The sequence below is a fragment of the Bombus vancouverensis genome, chromosome 6, assembly GCF_051014615.1.
Source record: "Bombus vancouverensis nearcticus chromosome 6, iyBomVanc1_principal, whole genome shotgun sequence".
Taxonomy (NCBI): Eukaryota; Metazoa; Arthropoda; class Insecta; order Hymenoptera; family Apidae; genus Bombus; species Bombus vancouverensis.
The window spans coordinates 11789002-11808041 of NC_134916.1; the positions used below are offsets into that span (position 1 = coordinate 11789002).

The following is a 19040-nucleotide window of genomic DNA, read 5'->3' on the forward strand; positions in this document are numbered from 1 at the left end:
TTTCTATATTAATCAGAATTCTATATCTCTACATATCTTTGCTATATGTATAATTTATAGCTGTAATACATATAACTGTGATATTCCAATACGGTAATAATGTCTAGTGTATCATAATATTTTCTAAAATTTAACCTTTAGCATATCAATTTTTTTTATGCAATATATATAAAAATTAATGTCAACAAACATATTGTACCGTTGAGAAAGTAGTCTCTGTATTCTGCATGCATTATAAACAAAGTAATAAATACTGCAAAACAGAAGCCAAATGCTATATTACATCTAGATAACTTTTATTAACCAATATAATCGTATATTGTTACAAATGACGGTGGTACAATATCGTACCACCTCAACGGATTACAATGAAACGGCGTGTTAACGTTATACAATTAAAATGGGAATCGATGAATGAGCGAATTTTACGAATGTTTACGGTCGTATCGTCGCTACTCGACTTGAAGAAACTGCATACACGACAACATGTAATTTGTAGAACTTTTATCCTTGTGTCTTGCGTATTGAAACGTTACTCTAATCCCATTGTTTGCGTGAATTCTTCGGTTTGCCACCTGCTCGTATTATCGTATCTATCTGATAGAGTGGTGAATATGTCGGTTGTGCGCGCGTATTGTATATGTGTACAAACTGTAATTATGCTCGAAGACATCGAAAACTCACTACGTAATGTTAAATGACGACGTGTCGCGGATTTGCTGTTGGTTCGCGCCCTCGCGGATTTTTCTTTTTTATTCTTTATCGTCACTGGAAATAATTACACAGGAGCGTGCGTTTGCATGATCGCGCAAACTCCTTTTGTCATTCTAATTATCTTTCTCTCGTAAAATTCCTCGTAAAATGGCTCGTAATTCTAGTCGTAATTTTCCACCGTACCTGATCCAAGAAGCTAATTGCAGCTCTTGAATCGAAGATTCGCGTGTTCTCCACGAGTTTCGAAGCAAATCCGCGACTCATTGATTAGGCTTACGGCTACTATCGAGATACTGATGTACATACACAAGAACCATGATTCTCCTGTTCTCTAGAACACGGGTAGAGTATACAAAGACGTTGTTTGCCGAATAAAAACGTGTTGCACGCGCACCGTTGCTCAATCACTCGCGCAAACGCGTTCCGGACTCACTCGTACACTCACTCTCGATAAACGCTGGAAGGGTACTGGTTTCGTATATCTTTCGCTCGTTTTCCGTTTCTGCACGAAAATCGCTGGCTTTACTCTTTGTTCCCTCTTCGTATTTGCGCGTGCCTCGGCTTCCTTCGCTTCCTTTACGTCTCCCTTATCGCCTTTCTTCTTTATTATCACTTTTCTCGACTTTTGTTGGTCCTGTGTGTGGCAGTGCCTTGTTAACTAAGATTTTTGTTAGAACGTCACAGTGATTTCTTTTTCCCATCCCCGTGGACTCGCATCCCCTTCTTCCTTTCGATCTGTGGTACACGCTGATCCTCGCGCAGAGCGATGGTGAAAAAGATTCGAGCGGAGGAAAGACCAAACGAACGTTCGTTTCTCTTTGCTTTGTTCGATTGTTGTCGAAATCAGTGGACGCGGATGTGTACGGTTTATGGCTTTTTTCGCGGATTCACGGTTGTTGAAACGAGGCAGTCGAGGGCAAGGGGGTGCGAACCACGTTTTCAATTGATTTCAATCGATTTCAATTGACACGCGCTCTGACTAAAATCGATCGATCGGTCGTAAAATAGTCGACGACGAAACTAACCTGCTTTTATTTGAACTTTCAAGGAGGGGTTTGATGAGGTTTTTGCATCACAATTTAAGGGAAAGAGACGCGGCACCCCCTTTCTATCGAAAACACCTCGAGAACAGAACTCGCAACAAAATTGCTCTTCGTTTCACAGACATTCTGCTGAACAATAACTTACTGTGCATCGTTATTTACATATTCGCACGCAGCATTCCAATCGCAGTCGCGCACATCGAAGTCAATAAAAGATCTCCATATAATTGTATTTATATTTATATATATTTATATATATATATATTTATATATATATAATATATCTATCTATCTATATATATAATATATTTTTTAATTTTTTTTATATTTATATCGTATTACCTTTTAATAATGTCGTCTCGGATTACAATTATGTATAATTAATCTTTATGTATAACTAGTGTCACAACTTCGTCCCCCTCGTTTCCATCATCCCATTCCCCCCTTTCGCTCTTTATATCTCTTTCACCTATACATATGTCTAAGAATTAAAATATTTAGACTCGAGTAGCTAGGTACGTACTTCGACCGGGGAGGCTTTCTGTTAGGGCGGGGTTGGAGTATTTCCTTTCTGAGTTTCACGGAATCCGTGGAGGGATTTTCAATGTATAACGACTATGTAAACACGTGTGTTCTCTCTTGGTTTGCTTGCTCAACCATCTACAATGTACGATATCCATAGCGAATTAAGTGTGAAAGGTCGATCTATCTCTTTTCATTTCTCTCGATTCTCGAGATAACTTTGGAAGCTAATCGACGACGTTAATTAACAATAACTTTCCGTGAATGGTATGTGTGATTGTGTGTATGTATATGTGTGTGTATGTAAGATTCACTACTAGTGTACCGACTATAATTTCATCGTCGTATAATCTTCTCTTGCACGTTCATCTTAACACATCGTCTACAATATTTCTTTACTCTTAATCTCTTAGTCTCGCGATAAAATCTACATTCGTGGTTTCTCACCTCTTCGCCGTAGTGCGAACATTCTCGAGCCTGTTTCGAGCGCCCGGATTTATTTCGAACAAAAAAGGAAGGAAAAAAAACGAAGAAAGAAGAATACACTCTACTCTTTATACACAATTTTTCATCCTGTTTTCTCGCTAACGTCGTCGTCGTCGTCTTTCTCGTCCATTCTTCTGTCCCGTTTTCTTTTATACATGCACGTCATTCGATTCGAATACATGCTTCGATGTCGTCGGAACACTCTGCGGAGCATGAATGTCGAAATGGTGTGTCGATAAAAGATTCTAAAAGTTAGAAACAGTTTTTGTACTTTGCAGCACGCAACGAGAAAGAACGTCGAAATTGTTTTGGCGCGCCTTCTCCTTCCGGTTCTTTGATTTCCTTTTGTCGATCGATCGGCAAACGAGCGGCCAAATTTCGTCCTTGTACTCGTCAGAACAAAAAGATATCGTTCGCGAGACCAAAAAGCGTCGTGTCAAAACGTCAAGCGTCTTGCTTGAACGCGGCGAAAAGGAATTACCCTGTTCCTGCATCGAGTCTTGCGTCTTTTCTCATTTCTTCGACTGTTCAACGTTTCCCGCGTTTTTCTTTTTTCTTTTTTTTTGTCACGAGAAAGGGATCACGTGGCTATTTATCTAGAACTATCGTGTGCCATGCTAACGAAGAATATACTCGATCGCTAATATGAGGTGACTCGTTAAGAAGATCGTTCGTTCGCTCCTCGTTCTCTTCTAGGTACCGTGATTGCTAATGTCCACTTTTTACTGAAAAATTTCTAATTGGATCGTTGGCACACCTCGGTCGAACGATGGAAGCGATATCGTTTGAGCAAGTTCGAGTTTGCGATTGAAAATGTTTTTGATCGATGCCGAGGTGTCGAAGAGCGAAGCGATCTCTTAAATGCTCTCGATGCACGATGGGGCGAAGGTACATATATAATATATAAAAGTAGAAAATTTGACGGCAGTATATAGAGATCGTAAAAGATGTGAAACACGGTGAAAGGAAATGGGCCCTATTTCGTGAAATGGTATTGCACGTACACTGTGTTCGTATGGTTTTCTCTAGAACTTTTTGTGCTTTATGGCGAATACAATCGGTTTAATTATACGTTTTGTACCTATGCGAAATTTTCGTTTTCTTTTTTTCTCGGCGGTCATTGATCGACCTGTTCCTCCTGATCCGTGCTCTCTCGACTCACTTTACCGATCAAGGAAGCAACGTCCAAGCTGTTTTTTAAGCTAAGAGAACCGAGGATAAAATACATAATGCGCGTAAAAAAATAAAACGACGCTTCGCGATCCTTTGCGGTTTCTTCGCGAAGCCCCGACCTCGAACACGCAGCATCGACACCTGCGCCTTTTACTTTGACCCCCGACTTTTAAATCGTCGATCGAGTTTTCCGTTCTTTCCTCGACGAGCACCGTAAAAGCAACGTCTTCGTCGTCGTTCCTATTCCGCTCGTCGTTCCGTGCTTACTCGGCTGTTTTCGCCAAGATTTTAAAGAAGAGACCGGAAGCTGCCCCGATTTCTCCGGCGATCCACGAACGCCCCAAGATATGTCCAATTATCGGCTTTGATCAGAGTGACTCGTTGAAACCTCGAAGCCTCTCTTACCTGCTGGTAATCCATCCTTTTGTCCAAGTGTTTGACTCGCGATGGACTCGAGTGACGAAAAGATCGACCGAAACCTCGAGATCGATCGTGCAGCCAAGAATGTTGTTTGTCGTCGAGAGGCAACTTCGGCCTCGTGTCGTTCTCCATTCTCCAAATCTTTCTCGATTCTGTCTACGAACGACGATCACTCCGGGCCATTGATCCCAATGAACGGCCTGTTCGTCTAGTCGAGACGCGCTTTATAGCTGGTCTTCCAGATCTCCGCGAACGTGACCGCGCTGTGGAACCTGTGGAAGATGCAGAGCGGCAGAGTGACCCTCTGCACGATGGCCCAGGCGAGGAACCCGTAGAAATCGAGCTGCACCGGGTTCGCCATCACTTTCTGCGACTCGAACGTGTAGATGACCCACATGGTCAGGTTGCAGATCAACAGGAAGGTGACTACCTGTCGGCCAGGCTTGCTGCGATCGTGCTCCGGCAGGTGAACCCTTCTACGAGAAACGTCCGCGATGAACAGCATCTGAAGGATCACCTGTGCGACCGACAGAAGACCGGTCACCATCACCAGAAGATTGGGTTCGTGTGTGAACGCTGCTAAGGAACCGGCAATCACGCTGAACACCGCGTAGACGAAGAGGCCGAAGCCAGAAACGCGAAGAAGGATGTCGTTCAGGTCGCTTTGCTCTTCGGCTTTGAATTTCAAGCTCTGCACCCGTATAAATCCGACGATTATGGCGACGATTGACAGGACCATTAACACGCAATGGGAGACGTCTGCTAGGTAAATGGCGACGAGACCGAAGTCCGGATGATGGATCAGCACGAAGAAGAGGATCAAGCAGATGAGGGAGCCAACCAGCAGCAACAGGCCGAAGAATAGTCCTTTGCTCGCTCCTACACAGTCCACCCTTGTGTGACCTATTTTTGCGTTGAGAGATGAGTTTAGTCTTGCCCTGCGTTAGCCCAACGTTATTTTAAGCAGTCTTGCGAATGGTTATTTTAAGCCAAAGATTTAATCATAGTCATTTGGAGATGAAACCTTGGACGAGCTACTATTATGTAAATTATAATATGAATGCTTCTTTTCTTGAAAGAAAATGCTAAGTGATTTTAACCGTTTGGGGTTGCATTAATCGCGAAAAAATAAATGAAATTACCTGCATGAGCCAAAGCGACGGCTCTTCGAGACAGCATAGCCTCGAGGCGGCGCTCAAGGTCTGCTTCCACTTGATGCGGCCAACGAGGATGTCGTCCAATGTGTTTCCACATGACGTAAATCACAGCGGCGCCAATCAAACTGTACTCGATAATGAATGGAAATAGATACGGTTCTGCGTCTTGCACGATAGTCCCCATGATATTGACACGACCGCACGAATTGGATGCGATCTCCTCGTCCGTTAATGCCTCCGCGTAGGCTCCAAAATTTGGGCTCCAATATTCGCTGCTATTTGTCTGGTTATTCACATCGAAGATTTGGTGTATCTATAATATTTCGTCACAAGATTTATTTACCAATGTCTTTACTTACAAATGATCCTATAGATCATATATAGATACATAGGATCGTATATAGAGCAGTACAAACAATTCATATAATAAGAGTACACTGATTCCCTTCGCTTGCTGCTACTGTTCGTTCGTACGTACTAGAATCCGCTTAAATTATGGTAAATTAAGAGGACCGGATTTTGTTCCAACAGCTACTCTCGAACTCCTCGACGAAGAGAAAGAATAGATCTAGCTTTGCCATAATTATTTGCTTTCTCTGTTAATGAATTTAAGTTACGCCCAGCTCGAGACATTCCAGATTAGCAGAAAGTAACAGAGCTGGCTCGTTTGAATTTAAGTGAGATCATTTTAAGCGATTACCATTTTAATAGAAATTCGTGTACAAGTAAGCGTAGTCAAGGGACGAAAGCTGATTATTTAATCAGATCGTAATTAAAATTTCGTCGCGGTAAATGGAGTTCCAGCGTACGTAAAATGCACTCGAAATATCTTTACCTCTTCCTTGTTTTCGGCTTGAGGAGCGTCAAAAAGTTCTATGAAGAAAGACGAGAAAGTGGTGGACGGTGTGGTGGTGGTAGTAGTGGTGGTCGTGGTAGTTGTACTGGGAGTAGTCGGGGTTGTCCTTTCCTCGGTGGTGGCTTTCGACGTGAACGTAGTTAGGAAAGTGGACAAAGTGTTGGCAGTGGTTGTAGTCAAACTCGGCTGGGGAGTTGAGGTGGAAGTAGTCGTTGAGATCGGAGGGTTCCAGCCGGTAGTAGTCGACGTTGGGGTCGTGACAGCTCTCGCGATCGCCCTTGCCGTCGTTCTCATCACTCGACCCAACGAGGCAGCTATCGTGCTTGCGACCGACGTTGAAACGGTCGATGACCTCGTGGCGGTTAATGGCGCCTCGCGCAAAAGAGCCACATCCCGAGGTGCAGTTCCCAATATGGCTCCCGCGTTTCTCATCGAGTGCTGTTTGATGCTCTCTAAATATATTCGATCACGATATTAGCGAAATTTCTTGGGACGCTTATTTCTACGTCGCTTGGAGTATTGGGAGTAACAGCGAACCAAGCAATATTTTTTAACGCGAGTTTGCAGTATCAATCTATTCCAATAAACTGTGTTAACCAGTCAATTCTCGTAGCTGAGATTGTGGCGAATGTATAGCAAACCTCGTCCATTTCTATCTCTCTTTGTACAAAACGATAGATCTCAAACGTTTATTTGCAAATACATGTAAAATATTATTTTCTTATTTTTATAATAAATTACGATCTTCTAAATATCGTAGTCACGTAAGATTAGTCCAGTTTTGCTCCCAATACTTCTCAAATGTTGATCTTCCTTTATAATGAGAATTTACCAAGAATGCCCGCCTCGACTTGACCCATTTTCTGATGATGCTTCGTGATCTCCTTGATACTTTCCAATACCAAAGTACGAATCCAGACGCAAAGATTGGTAGCCACCACGTGCATCAGCCCGAAACGCGCGATCACTTTGAACCGATGAATGTTGAGCTGGGAAAACGGATAGTCAATCTCATATTCGGAAGTTACGTGAAAGGATGACGGTTATTTGCCGATACGCTCGTCTACCTACCCTCGAGTTCATGAAGATGAAATACATCTGCATGAACGTGAAAATCATTTGCAGAACCGGATTCACACCTTGGAGAATCTGGTAACACGGTGACGTAGGTGGTACCTCGAAAAATGTGCCGAATTCTAAACCATTGTAGACCATCGTACCCAAGCCGAAAGCTACGAACAAACGAAGTAAAATTCGTTTTTCGAAATAAATCGTTCTATTTGGATTTGAATTTAAATTTGAACGGAAATTCGAGTTAAACTTAAGTCCGAATCTAACTCACGTTTGAATTTCAAATGTGAAATTCAATTTTCTCACCAATTGCTCCGATTCTGAGGAAAAAGCTTCCATGACTCTGGTCGTTTTGCGAAGTCTTCCGCTTCCGCAGAGCCCGTGTGGCCACGCCAGCCTCGACATCAGCGGCGTCCTAAATCAATTTTTTCTCTCTCAGGAAATCGTCGTGAAATTCAACGGGTAGCTGAACCAGCCAACTACACCATCGAACTACGTTTAATTTCGCGGCTGGAATTAATTTTTTAAATACTGTCTCGATACCGAAAGGACAGCTTTAACGAGAATGGGACTGTCGAGTTTCAGTTTGGAAGAAGATTCGCGTGACAATGAATAAGGGAACTGTAGCATGCGCCTTTTGATAGATAGTCGTCGACGACAGATAACCCACTTACGTCAGCGTCTCTTTTAAAATTGCGTCGTCGTATCGGTTCAATACTCGTTCTACAGGACACGTTACAACGAAATTATTAACGTTACGTGACCCAGTATTTCTAGTTGCTATTACAAATGAATTACGAATTCTTGCTTGTACGTTAACAAGTTAAATCTATCTTATCGATATATCTGAAGCTTAAAATACTTAAGACAGTACGATACAAGGAAGTTGAAGATCTCTGAAATCCGACCTGGTACTCTTTCTTGTTTTTCGACGACTTCTGCTCTTTGTCCTTTTTGTCCTTTTTCTTGTTTTTCTCCTTCGGTTCCTTAGGTGGTTTCGGTGGCCTCGGAGGTGGCGGTGGTGTGTCGCTGCCTCTCGAGCAGCAGGCGCTTTCTTGAAGTAGGAAGCAGAACACGTACAACAGGAATAAGATGCTAACACCGTACAGATACGTGAAGAATCCCTCGTAGTAATACAGGGGCAGTTTGTGCGTGACCACCTCGCTTATCACATAAGCGATGCATACCACCACCAGTAGTTTCGCGTAGATGAAACTCATGATAATGAACAGCGACGTCCTGCAAGAAAAAAAGAACGAGAACTCGTGCGTATATGTCGAGCAACGCGAATCAAACACGATCCTCGCGATCGTTGTATCTCTTCAACGATCAGAATTTCGTTATTCCTCGAGTCTCACCGTGTCTTTCGGACTATTTGTACCCTACTACCATGTCTTGGAACACCCCCGGCTCTGTTTACGTTATTGTTCTCCATACACGGCACTGTTTCCACTTCCATGGCGAATTGATCGAAGCCGACTTCACGTACGCGACACTTTTCTTTCTAACAAGCGTTTTCTACTTCGCAGCTACGAATATCACAGACGAGTCAACGTCGAGCTGTATTTACACTCCTGCATCCGAGTAAATTATTTGCTAGCGCCGGCTGCTGTACTGGATACTCGATTCACTGGCATGCTATTTTCGATGTCGAACGTACGTTGGACCACCGAGCATCGAACTCTGGTTGATTTTTCACAGCCTCCTTCTCTCTTCTTCTTCCTCTATTCCCGTAAATTGTTTATTCGATCATTCGCATTTACCCACTCGCGTACTCCTCCATCTTCATTCGACTCTTCGATCGTGATCGTTCGCATACGCCAGTCCACGAAACTCTTGACGCAAACTGGTTCAAAAATTTTCGTCCGACGATGCAAGGTTCAGCGACGCTGCACCTCGAACTCTCGCGCTTCTGCACCGTTCGTCCGCCACGGCGTTCTTTTCTCATTAAAGGTTAGGTCGCGAAATCGATAATTTGCGTACGCGAAGGGGAGAGTGCGTTGCTGGTCGATCACGTTGGAAATTAATCGCGCGAGAAACCGGTTTCTTCCTGCGACCTACCTGACAGGAAGATGACGCAGACGCGCACGCAATCAAAACGATAATAACAAGAATACGAGCGAAAGAAAAAGCAAAGAGATATTTCGAAATCCGCGGAGCGTCTGCGGTGCAATTGCACCGCGTCGCGACGTCTGCACGGGAATATCAGGGGCTCGGCGACGTATGGTGCATCTTCGTCGAGAAGGGCTTAACCACCCTTTGTCACGCTGGCATTTCAGGGGTTGGAGCGCAGACTTTATTGTGTTCCGCACGAGTCTGTACACTCGTGTCAGGCATTTTTTTCTACTCTTCGATGATTACATCGCGGGCCGGATAAAGAATCGTGATATTTAGCGAGATTAGATTTTTCCATCCAGCTTTTGTATCTTTCTCCAACCATAACCCGTTGATATTTCCGCGATCTACCTACCATCTACCTACCATCTACCTACGTAATTTTCTTCTTCGTTTAACTTCGAAGTCTCTGTGTTACATAATAAATATACTTTTTACACTTACCATGTTAAAATAATTTTTGCAAGAAGGAAAAGAAAAGCACTAGAAACTCGTGTTTTTTATACTCGTAAAATGTGAAATGTGAATGTTTTTTCCGTTTTTAATGTCGCTCCGAATTATCGTTAAAATTTCGCAGATTTCTCACGCGGAACGTCTCTTGCCAGGAGCAAGATAGCGAGGCGAGTCAAGGGCGATGAATGAAGGTGCCCGGAGGGATGAAAATTTCCAAAGTTTTCGTAGCGATGGAAGACAAAAATAGAGAGAAGCGAAGGCAGGGCGCGTGTCCCCCCGCGGTATGGCCTTTTTTTCCACTTCCGAAGAAGAAAAGCGGCGAGAAGTGGAAACAGTGGCGGATAGCACAGACTCCGAGCGAACCAGGCTGTCACACGGTCGATATTTCGAAGTACCGACTTTCAGCCGCTGGTCTTTCGCTCTATACCTCGCTCTCTCGACTCGCTCCCGCCTCATCTGTGTCCTGACGACGAATTTCGCTCTCCCCTTCGCGTTCAATCACGACTGTATTCTTCATCAGCAGTCGTTTACGTATATTCACGTCGGATCGTTTTCACGTTTCTCGGTCAAGCCCATCGCCCAAGCATTTAATTTAACGTCGTTCCGTCGTTTCGTTCAATGAGATACTCGACGTTCATTTTGTTGATCATTTAAAAAAATGTGTGTTAATTTCGGTTCTATTTTAACCACAGGCAATTTTAGCTCGCTGTTTCGTACTGTAGTTGATTCACGAGAACGTTTTAGCGTTATTTTCGGTGGTGTGTTACACAGATTGTTTTACGAGCGTGTCGTGCTGGTCGTGTTGGCGGCACGGAGGTATGTACAGTCACGTTCACGAGACCCGTAATACTGTCTTGTCTCAGCGTCTAGACTCTAGACGGACGAAGCGTCGCTTTCAACCCGTGTTAATGCAATTGCGACTGCGACTGTGTAATTCGAGAAGGTATTGCTCGGCCGTGTTGCATCTATATATCGTCGTATCACTGTCATACTTTACCGCTCGATCGATAGTAATAAATTATAAATCGCAGCGAAACTAGTTCGCGCCATTATCAACCGATCGATGTTCGCTGTCCGCATCATTTTCTTCTTTGTTTCTTTCCCACTCTTTGTCCTCTCGATGTAAAGAAGGGAAATTAATTCATCGATTGGGCGCAAGATTTTCTGTTTTATTATATCTCCAAGCGTATCGTAGGCGTTAAAGAGGTTTCATTCACCGTCCTATAGACAGTTGTCCTCCCGTTCTCTTTTTTCACTATTCTCTAATCCCACTATTACGAAGAGAACACGCGAGCGCTCCCTTGCCTCCCGTTTTACGCTTCACACGCGTTCATCAATTTCCATGAAAAAAAGGTGTCGTCGCGTCCCAGGGTTAATGCTCGTCGGCCTGTCTCACCTCTATTCCCTTGGGCTAGCTCGATATATCGAAGATAAAACACACGTATACCGTCCCTCCTCGAAATACGTTCGCGCTCCACTTCCTCGATTCTTTCTCGAGAATGATTTCCATTCGTTCGTGGCCGCAACCTCGGTCGGTTAGTTACTTCTTTCAGCCTGGGGTAGTAGGTGGTGTACGTGCGCGAGTGCATAACTCGGGGCCGCGTATAATGCACACTAGACGCAAGACGCTTCATAGGCAGCAGCGCGACAGCTAACGAAGTGCGTCGTAAATAGACACGCAGACGAAAGCCGCCATTTCGAGTCGAATACACAGAGTATCCTGTAATGAATGGTATGCCTATGGAGAACGACGTTTTACGCACAAAATATACTACCGTAGACTTGCAATATTTTTATCTTATCGTCTCCTTTTACCAATAGTACGAGACAAATTTTGTTACTTTGTCTAAATCTTCTTTCACTTGGAAAATTACACTGACTGAGGCTTATATATTAGATATTTGTATGTCTGCAGACTTGGAATTATTTCCAACTATAAAGTTTCTTTCTCAATGGTAAAACGATTTTGCTATCCTATCTGCTTCTTTCTTTTGAAAAAAAACACTGTCTGTATATGTATGATGTATATGTATCGTCACTGATTACGAATATCTTTTTATAGTATTCTTTTATGAATAATAACGATTGGACTAAGGTTGCATAGACACACAGATATTTGTATTGTGAAATTTATTTAACATGCGGGTTCTCTCTCGATTATATCACGCATTACGGGGCTCTGTATTCTTTTCTCGTTGCGCCTATTGAAGCAGCCATACATTCATTCGATCAGTCCTCATCTCTTGTCTTTGCTCGCTAATCGTGGGTGTGCTTTGAAAAGCGTCACATCGTGGGAAAAACGCAACCCATTGTGTAGAAAGCGAGGCGTTGAATCGGTTTAAGAGTGGAAATCGTTACACGCGCGTCTGCTTAGACGTTCTCGAGCGGAAGCCGTCTAACAGAGAATCGCTCTTCCGGGATCCACTGCATATGTTGCATGCTCGTGTTTCCGGAAGTTGCTTTCCAACGTGGACATCCCGACGTCGGGCGACGTTCGGCCCAGTATTCATCGATGCGTTATCGAAATTCCAGAACGGGTAGCTGATCGAACATTCCACTGGAATGACGATACTTTCCCACGTTCATTCTATGAGCCATAAACACGAAGTATCGAGAAAATGTTCGCGAGTTCGCTCGTGGAATTTTTAATTAGGTCGACCTAATTATCCTATAGTACGATGTTTATTAATTCCATTTAAATAACAAATTGTTTTTCCCCGACCCTACGAATTTTTAACTATCCTCTTATCGAGGGTAATTCAAAGCAAACGTCGACGGCGTAACAAAGAATCGAAAAGCGAGAATTTCCAGAGAGGTTCAACTGGTGCTCCTAGATAATTACCATTCGTTAGCGTGCAGATCACGAGAGCTTTGGTCAAGTGGATTCTTGACCTAGTCCCGTTTCTCCTCGTAATTGCGCCGTGGAAAAAAAACGGTAACGTTCGGCTAATCCCTCGTTAAAATGCGCAAACGACCGATGTTCATGCTCCGACACGTTTTTAATAGGTCAAATTGACACGACGGTTAAATAAAAGGAAATTGAGTCGACTAAAAGGACGCGACAGTCGTCACGTTGCATTTACTACTGGGACAAGCGATGTGTCGAGGAAACGATGAAAAAGAAAAGAAGAAATGAAAAAGAAACGTAAATGGAAAATGACGGCTCTGCTTTCTCAGATGATGTTTCTCTACGTCTACAGCAGCCGGTCTTACTTTTTCGCTGGGGTCGAGCGCACGTTCTTCAGCTCCATCTCTTTGTTCGCCGCGTTGTTCTTCTCGGCGTTGTCCTGCGCGTTTGGCGACGAGTTTTGCGGATTCAGAGGCCTGGTCACCGGGAGCGTCGCCGTGTTGTCTGCAGCGGCAGCCTCCACCTCCACAGTGGCGACCTTGCAATCACCACCACCCACCATCGCGGATTTCTTCTCCCCTCACAATGGACCCTAACGATCGGTAAAAGACACGGCTGGATCTCACCGGGAATATACCACGATTTTCCTATTCTGAGATCCAAACGCGAGATTCCCACTCCGACAGAAGCTCGATTACGACACAGCCGCCATTTTGGCGAACAACTAGAGCACCGTTCGAAGTGTCCACGATATTTTGACTGAAAAATCCTCCCCTCGTCGTTGAAGCTTCGACACGCTCGTCTACTGCCTCGATAGTAGCGAATAAAGAGAGATATCGGATCGAACAGAGCGAACGGAAGCTGATCGGGGCGCGAAACGCCAGAGAATCGACACGGATGGAAGGTTTCGAGACACCATTTCCGAAAATGAGGGCAGCGAGCGCGAGTCAAAAACTCTCTCCCCAAATTGTTGCTCTCTGTTTATTCGATTCCGCGGATCACGCCTGCGCGTTCGCCCCTTGGACTTTTTGCTGCGCCTCACCTCGGTCCTCGGATCAGATGAATGATAGTGTACGAAGTTTAATGAGATACGTATAAATGAATATCGATGGAACGGATGACGAGCGCGTGTAGTAAGATTGACAGATTTTTTTCAGGTGTTGTCGATGTTTTTTTTTTCTTTTTTTTTCAGCAAAAGATTTATCAACAAAGAACGCGTCCCGCTCCTTTTATTCCCCTACTCCCGAAGAAATTTATCGACCAACGGTCGACTGGTCGGATATGGTGAGAGAAAAGAGGAAGGGTCGGGCGAGATTTTGGAGCTGGAATTGAAAGGGCGGTTCGGCTCGGCGACCGCGTAGTCGCGATCGAACGCGAGGAAACAAAGAGAAGGGAAAGGCGCGACAGAGGGCGAAGGGAGAGGAAGGAGCGTGGCCAAAGGGCGAGAGAAAGGACCGCGATCAGAGTTGGGAAAGAAGAACGTCGGGAGGAACGAAGCTGTGGGCCACCCCAAAGGTTTTCTCTCTCTCTGATCCCGCGCACTTAGTTGAACGAGCTAATGGAAAATCCCATGCACACGACCGAACCTGAGGCTGGGAGGATCGAGCACTCTCGCTCCGATGACTGATGACGAGCACGACGACAGGCGACGGCCGATGGGCGACAGGCGACGGGCGACGCGCGGCTACGATTACCAACCGAGTGCAATGCACACACCTCGACGAACGCCGACGTACCAACCGACGACGGACCAACGAACGAACCAACGAACTATCCAGTCACCGAGTACGCGACCAAGAAAGCTCACCTGCTAGAGAGGTGGTTGGCTGAAGGTTCTCGCGGTGACTGCACCCAGGGTTCGGCGGAGAAGGGTGTGAAGCGGAGAGACGGAGAAGGGATGGAGGATGGAAGATCGGTGAGAGAAAGAGGAAGTTGATGCTGACGGGAGAGGAGAGGGGGCAAGGGCCAGACACGGAGGATGGGGATAGAGAAAGAGGGAAGGAGAGTAGGACGAAGACAAGCGTGTAGGATTCGTAAGTCGCGTAGAACGTGGAATCGGGAAAAAGGGAGAAAGAGGAATGGAAGAGCGGATGATGAAGATGGTAAGGTAGACACCGAAAGGGAGTCTACCTTACGATAGCCGGTGTAAACACAAGCGTCGAGGGTTAATCCGAGAGGAACGGGAGCAGAGCGAGAGATGGACGGATGGACAGGAGCCGAGCGAGATGGACTATGTTATCGGAGCACGATGAAATGGGGGTAGAATCACGATCGCCGCCCCCAGCATCCCGGAGACTGAGGCTGGCCGGGAGGTCTCTTCCCGGGCAGCGGCAGCTTCTTGCACAAGCGCACTACGAACCGCGGCTTTCACTCTATATCGCTCTTTTCGCCTATCTCCTTCTCGCAACCCTGGCCTCTTTCTCCCCAATATATTTCATCTCCTTCTCGCGATCTTTCCCTACGGTGTCTCTTGTCTTTTTCACCCTTTTCGCTCCTCCGCTCCTTTTTCCATGCATTCCATTCCCTCCACCCCTGGCTGTGGTCTCGTACGCGGAGATCCAACGAGAATCCTCCACCACGATTCCTCTCGGCTACCAAGCTACCTCGAAGCTGGGACTCCTTTTGTTCCCTTGGAATCTTCGGTCGGGTCATGAATTTTTTCTCCTCGTGCATGCCATGTCCCCATTTTCGTTCCTGCTCCGCTCTGCTTTCTTTCCAAACTCGTCTCTCTTTCTTCTACTCTTCTTCCTCTTTATCCCCTTTTTTCTTCCATTTCCTCGTACAACCACGCGGAACTCCGGATGACTTCGTGTTGTTTTCTCGATTCAACGTCAATTACGGGCCAAAGGCTCACTCCTTGATTCGATCCTCGCTTTCCTTTTCAGCTTTTCCACGCGTTTCGTCTCCCGACTCTCACCGACGTTGCTCGTAATCGCGGTCACTGGGTTTTCGGAGTAGCGTCGCGAGCCCGCGTGCTTCGCCAATGGCAAATCTGTATCCTCGCAACAGTCGTTGCAAGTCGTCTTTACGCGACGAAAAGCAACGTCGGAGCTGATTCTTCGATCTTCTTCCAAGCCTTTCTCGCCGACCTCTTTTTAATCCACGCGTTTCGCGGAATCACGACAGCGGAAGTTGCAGCGCCAACGAAAATCCCTCTTTCCCGGTGGCCTTTTTCACCGTCTTGTCTCTGGCGACCGTGTTCATTCACACCCGCCAATGATAAACGCTGAATAAACATTCAGGCAACGTCCTCTTTTTTCCATTTTTATCCCCATCTTGCGTTATTTAAATATCCTTTCGCATCTATTTGCAGCCTCCCGGACGTGGTGGATGCTAAAGACCTGGCATCGATGCATTTACCAGCAGCCTTTGTACGAGCTCCTCCTCCCGCTCCAGCACAGTCGCTGTCTATGGTTAACAAGAATCGGTGAAGCACCCTTTGCCGGTAACTCGTCCTGCATCGTCGTCGTCAGGAGGGAGCCGTGTCTTTTGTCTACGTGAATTTCTGTATGGGAAACGCGTGCGCTATCGCGAATTCCCCTCGCGGCTCTTTTCGCGATCAATTCTCCCGAAAACTCGAGTACGCTATCATACTCTGTCATTCAGCATAAGATATCATTCGGCAAGATATCGTACTATACATCCGCCATTCGTACCATACACCCGGATTCTCCACAATCGTAAATTCGAAAAATAATTTCGTGATCGCCAGGGTAATAATATCTCGTACTGATCCTTCTTTTTTTTCCTATAGATCTGGTGGTCGTGTGTAATTCATTACCATTTAAGTTTCCCCCTCGAGTAGCAAAGTCTCACGGTTTGTTTCGTCGATATTTTACGATCACTTTCAACGCGTCTCCCTTCCCCTGTATCACGATACCTTCTCCATTGACTCGTAGATTCTCCCACTCTTCTTTGACGAGACCGCAAGATCGTGTCTCTGTTCCGATAAGTTTTTAATTCCATGAAATAGAGGCGAGGGGAGAAGCGGCGTGTTTCGCGAAAGCGTTCCCTGTAAGTTGAAAAAGTCCGGCGCGCACATTCGGCTGCGTTCCCACGGGAGGATCCGGAATTGTCAGAGGTAGGAGATCTGGAAGAGGGCTGGCGAGGTGCCGGGGGTGAGGGAAGGGGAGTGATATGCTCTGTGGTTCTGCGACCCACTGACCCGCTCGATAACGCTAGCACCGAGGTCAGTAACCTTACTCTACCATAAAATTCTCCATCGTACGACCCTTTTCGTACCGACTTGACTAGAACCAACCGTTGATTACGATTGCGATCGGAGATAATCTCTTGCCTCGTCGATGATTGCCACCAGCTTTGTGTCTATCGATCGTTCCACTTGTCTTTTATACAAGGTACCTACCAAGAAGTAGTCTTCTTGCTTCTCTTTTTCATCTCACGTTAGAATGGAAAATTTCTGGTAAATGGTTGAAGTGCATCGTTCCATGGTAACAAGAGATTATGGCAACTTCGTGGCAAGGGATTCGTTCCTCTGTTACATGGAGTTATGGTTCGTAGATGTGTTTTTCCGGTCCCGAAGGGTCGATGACCGGCTCGATGATCGAAATACTTGGCAACCATCCATCGAATCCACGAATGCCAAGCTCGATTATAGTTTTCCTGCTTTTTCTCTCGTTCGTCGGACAGGTTTTTCAGCCGTCCGGCAATGTATTGCTCGTAGGTACGTTGGCGAAGAATCTCGAGCGCGCAATCAACCTCGACTATTGCGGTAATCTGTACAAATGGTCGCGTGAGAATTATCGCGATGCGGCGTGTCACGCGATAGAGGGGACCATGGTGCCCTTTTTTTTTATTTTCGTTTTTATCCCTTTTCTTTCTTCCCAATCCCCCTTGCCTCGATCGACTCGAAGCTGACGTTAAGGGTGGAAGACCGCAGAAGATCGCCGGACGTGGAGTAACGCGCGGCGATCGCGTTCCCAGCGATGATCGGAATCAGGTCATCGATACGACGCAATACCTGTGTCCCTAGTATTTTTCTGCGTGCTGTAATATCGCGTTGCAAGGATTGCGACAGACCAGACTCACGCACAGCGAGTATTGATTTCGAGTCTCGCTGGCAGTGCTGCCACGATTCCGCGTCTCTAGAACTAAACCCTGGATGAGAGCTAGGGAGAAGGTCACCGAAATCGCGTCCCTTTCAAATTTCGAAAATTTTCATTTATTCGCAACGCGTAAGTAAGCTTTTATTCAAATCGATCGTGTTTCATCTCCGTTTACGAGACATTTACAAAAAATGTTAAAAGCTCTTTCTCCGCTGTCTCTATGGTTTTCAAAATTTCCAACCTTTACAAATTTCGTTTCTTTCGGAAATTCATTGTCACGACAACGATCCCGTGGTTTTTGGATTTCAGCGATATTATTTAAATTTGTACGATGCAGCCGGACAATTGCTGGTTATTTGAAATTTTTCAATTATCCATGTATCCTTTTTCTTCTCCGAAGTATCCGATCCTTCCGAAGAAATTCGAGCAAGTTCGCTCGGTTTTTTGCCCCGATCGGTGCACCTCGAGGTCGTCGACGCAGCTTACCTTCTTCGGATGCACGTTGCATCGCCCGAGGGCTGCTTCAAGATGGCGTTCTTCTTTAACCGATGCATATTAACGAGGGTCAATCAGTCGTGCGGAGGTGGTTTTCTCGTACAACGAAGCGTTCAACGAGCCAGATAACGAAACTACGGAATTTCCTCCTTCCATCTGTCTTCTATCGAAACACGTAGTTTTCAAAGTCGATGCAAGTTTGCCACGTCGATCGCTCCCATTTCGAGAAACAGTCGAACCAACAACAGTCGATCACAAATTTCGATCGTGTCTTTACGCAAATTATACGGTCGCTTGACAAATTCGAATAACGAACGTGGTTTCGATTCAGATTCACGCGAAACTCTATAGATCCTCGTTACTTCTATTATAGTCAAAAGATTGCTTGTTTACAATGGCTTCTCGGGTCTGTGAACCATTTCCCTTTGTAAACGCCGATACGATCTTTCCCGAAATAAACGATTGCTATATCACTCGGTTAAGCATGCAGACGCCCGTATCCCCATGAAACTTCGGTTACCGAAGTCGTAAAACGTTAAACCACGTTGGCTAATGTTATTTTCGGCCAGTCAAATGGTCGGTATCATGATCAGCAGTTTAGCGCTAGCGGAAGCACTGGAA

General features: G+C 45.4%; 1 protein-coding gene across 10 annotated transcripts in view; it reads right to left on the reverse strand.

The window, feature by feature from the left end:
• Nucleotides 1-279: 279 nt before the first annotated feature.
• OtopLa (proton channel otopetrin-like a) overlaps nucleotides 280-19040 on the reverse strand; it is a 37810-nt gene continuing 19049 nt past the window's right edge. For 6 of the 10 annotated variants that reach the window (XM_076619244.1, XM_033331787.2, XM_033331788.2 and 3 more), the window contains 7 exons: nucleotides 8351-8681; nucleotides 7749-7857; nucleotides 7443-7603; nucleotides 7204-7360; nucleotides 6351-6823; nucleotides 5501-5828; nucleotides 280-5261 (listed from right to left, as the gene is read on the reverse strand). In XM_076619244.1, coding sequence (XP_076475359.1) covers nucleotides 4567-5261; nucleotides 5501-5828; nucleotides 6351-6823; nucleotides 7204-7360; nucleotides 7443-7603; nucleotides 7749-7857; nucleotides 8351-8681 — 2254 coding nt within the window. In that variant the 3' untranslated portion in view covers nucleotides 280-4566. Of the gene's footprint in view, nucleotides 5262-5500; nucleotides 5829-6350; nucleotides 6824-7203; nucleotides 7361-7442; nucleotides 7604-7748; nucleotides 7858-8350; nucleotides 8682-8800; nucleotides 9381-10001; nucleotides 11117-13223; nucleotides 14074-19040 lie in introns of those variants that run through there. The other 4 variants (XM_076619246.1, XM_076619245.1, XM_033331795.2 and 1 more) reach the window with 4 other exon arrangements.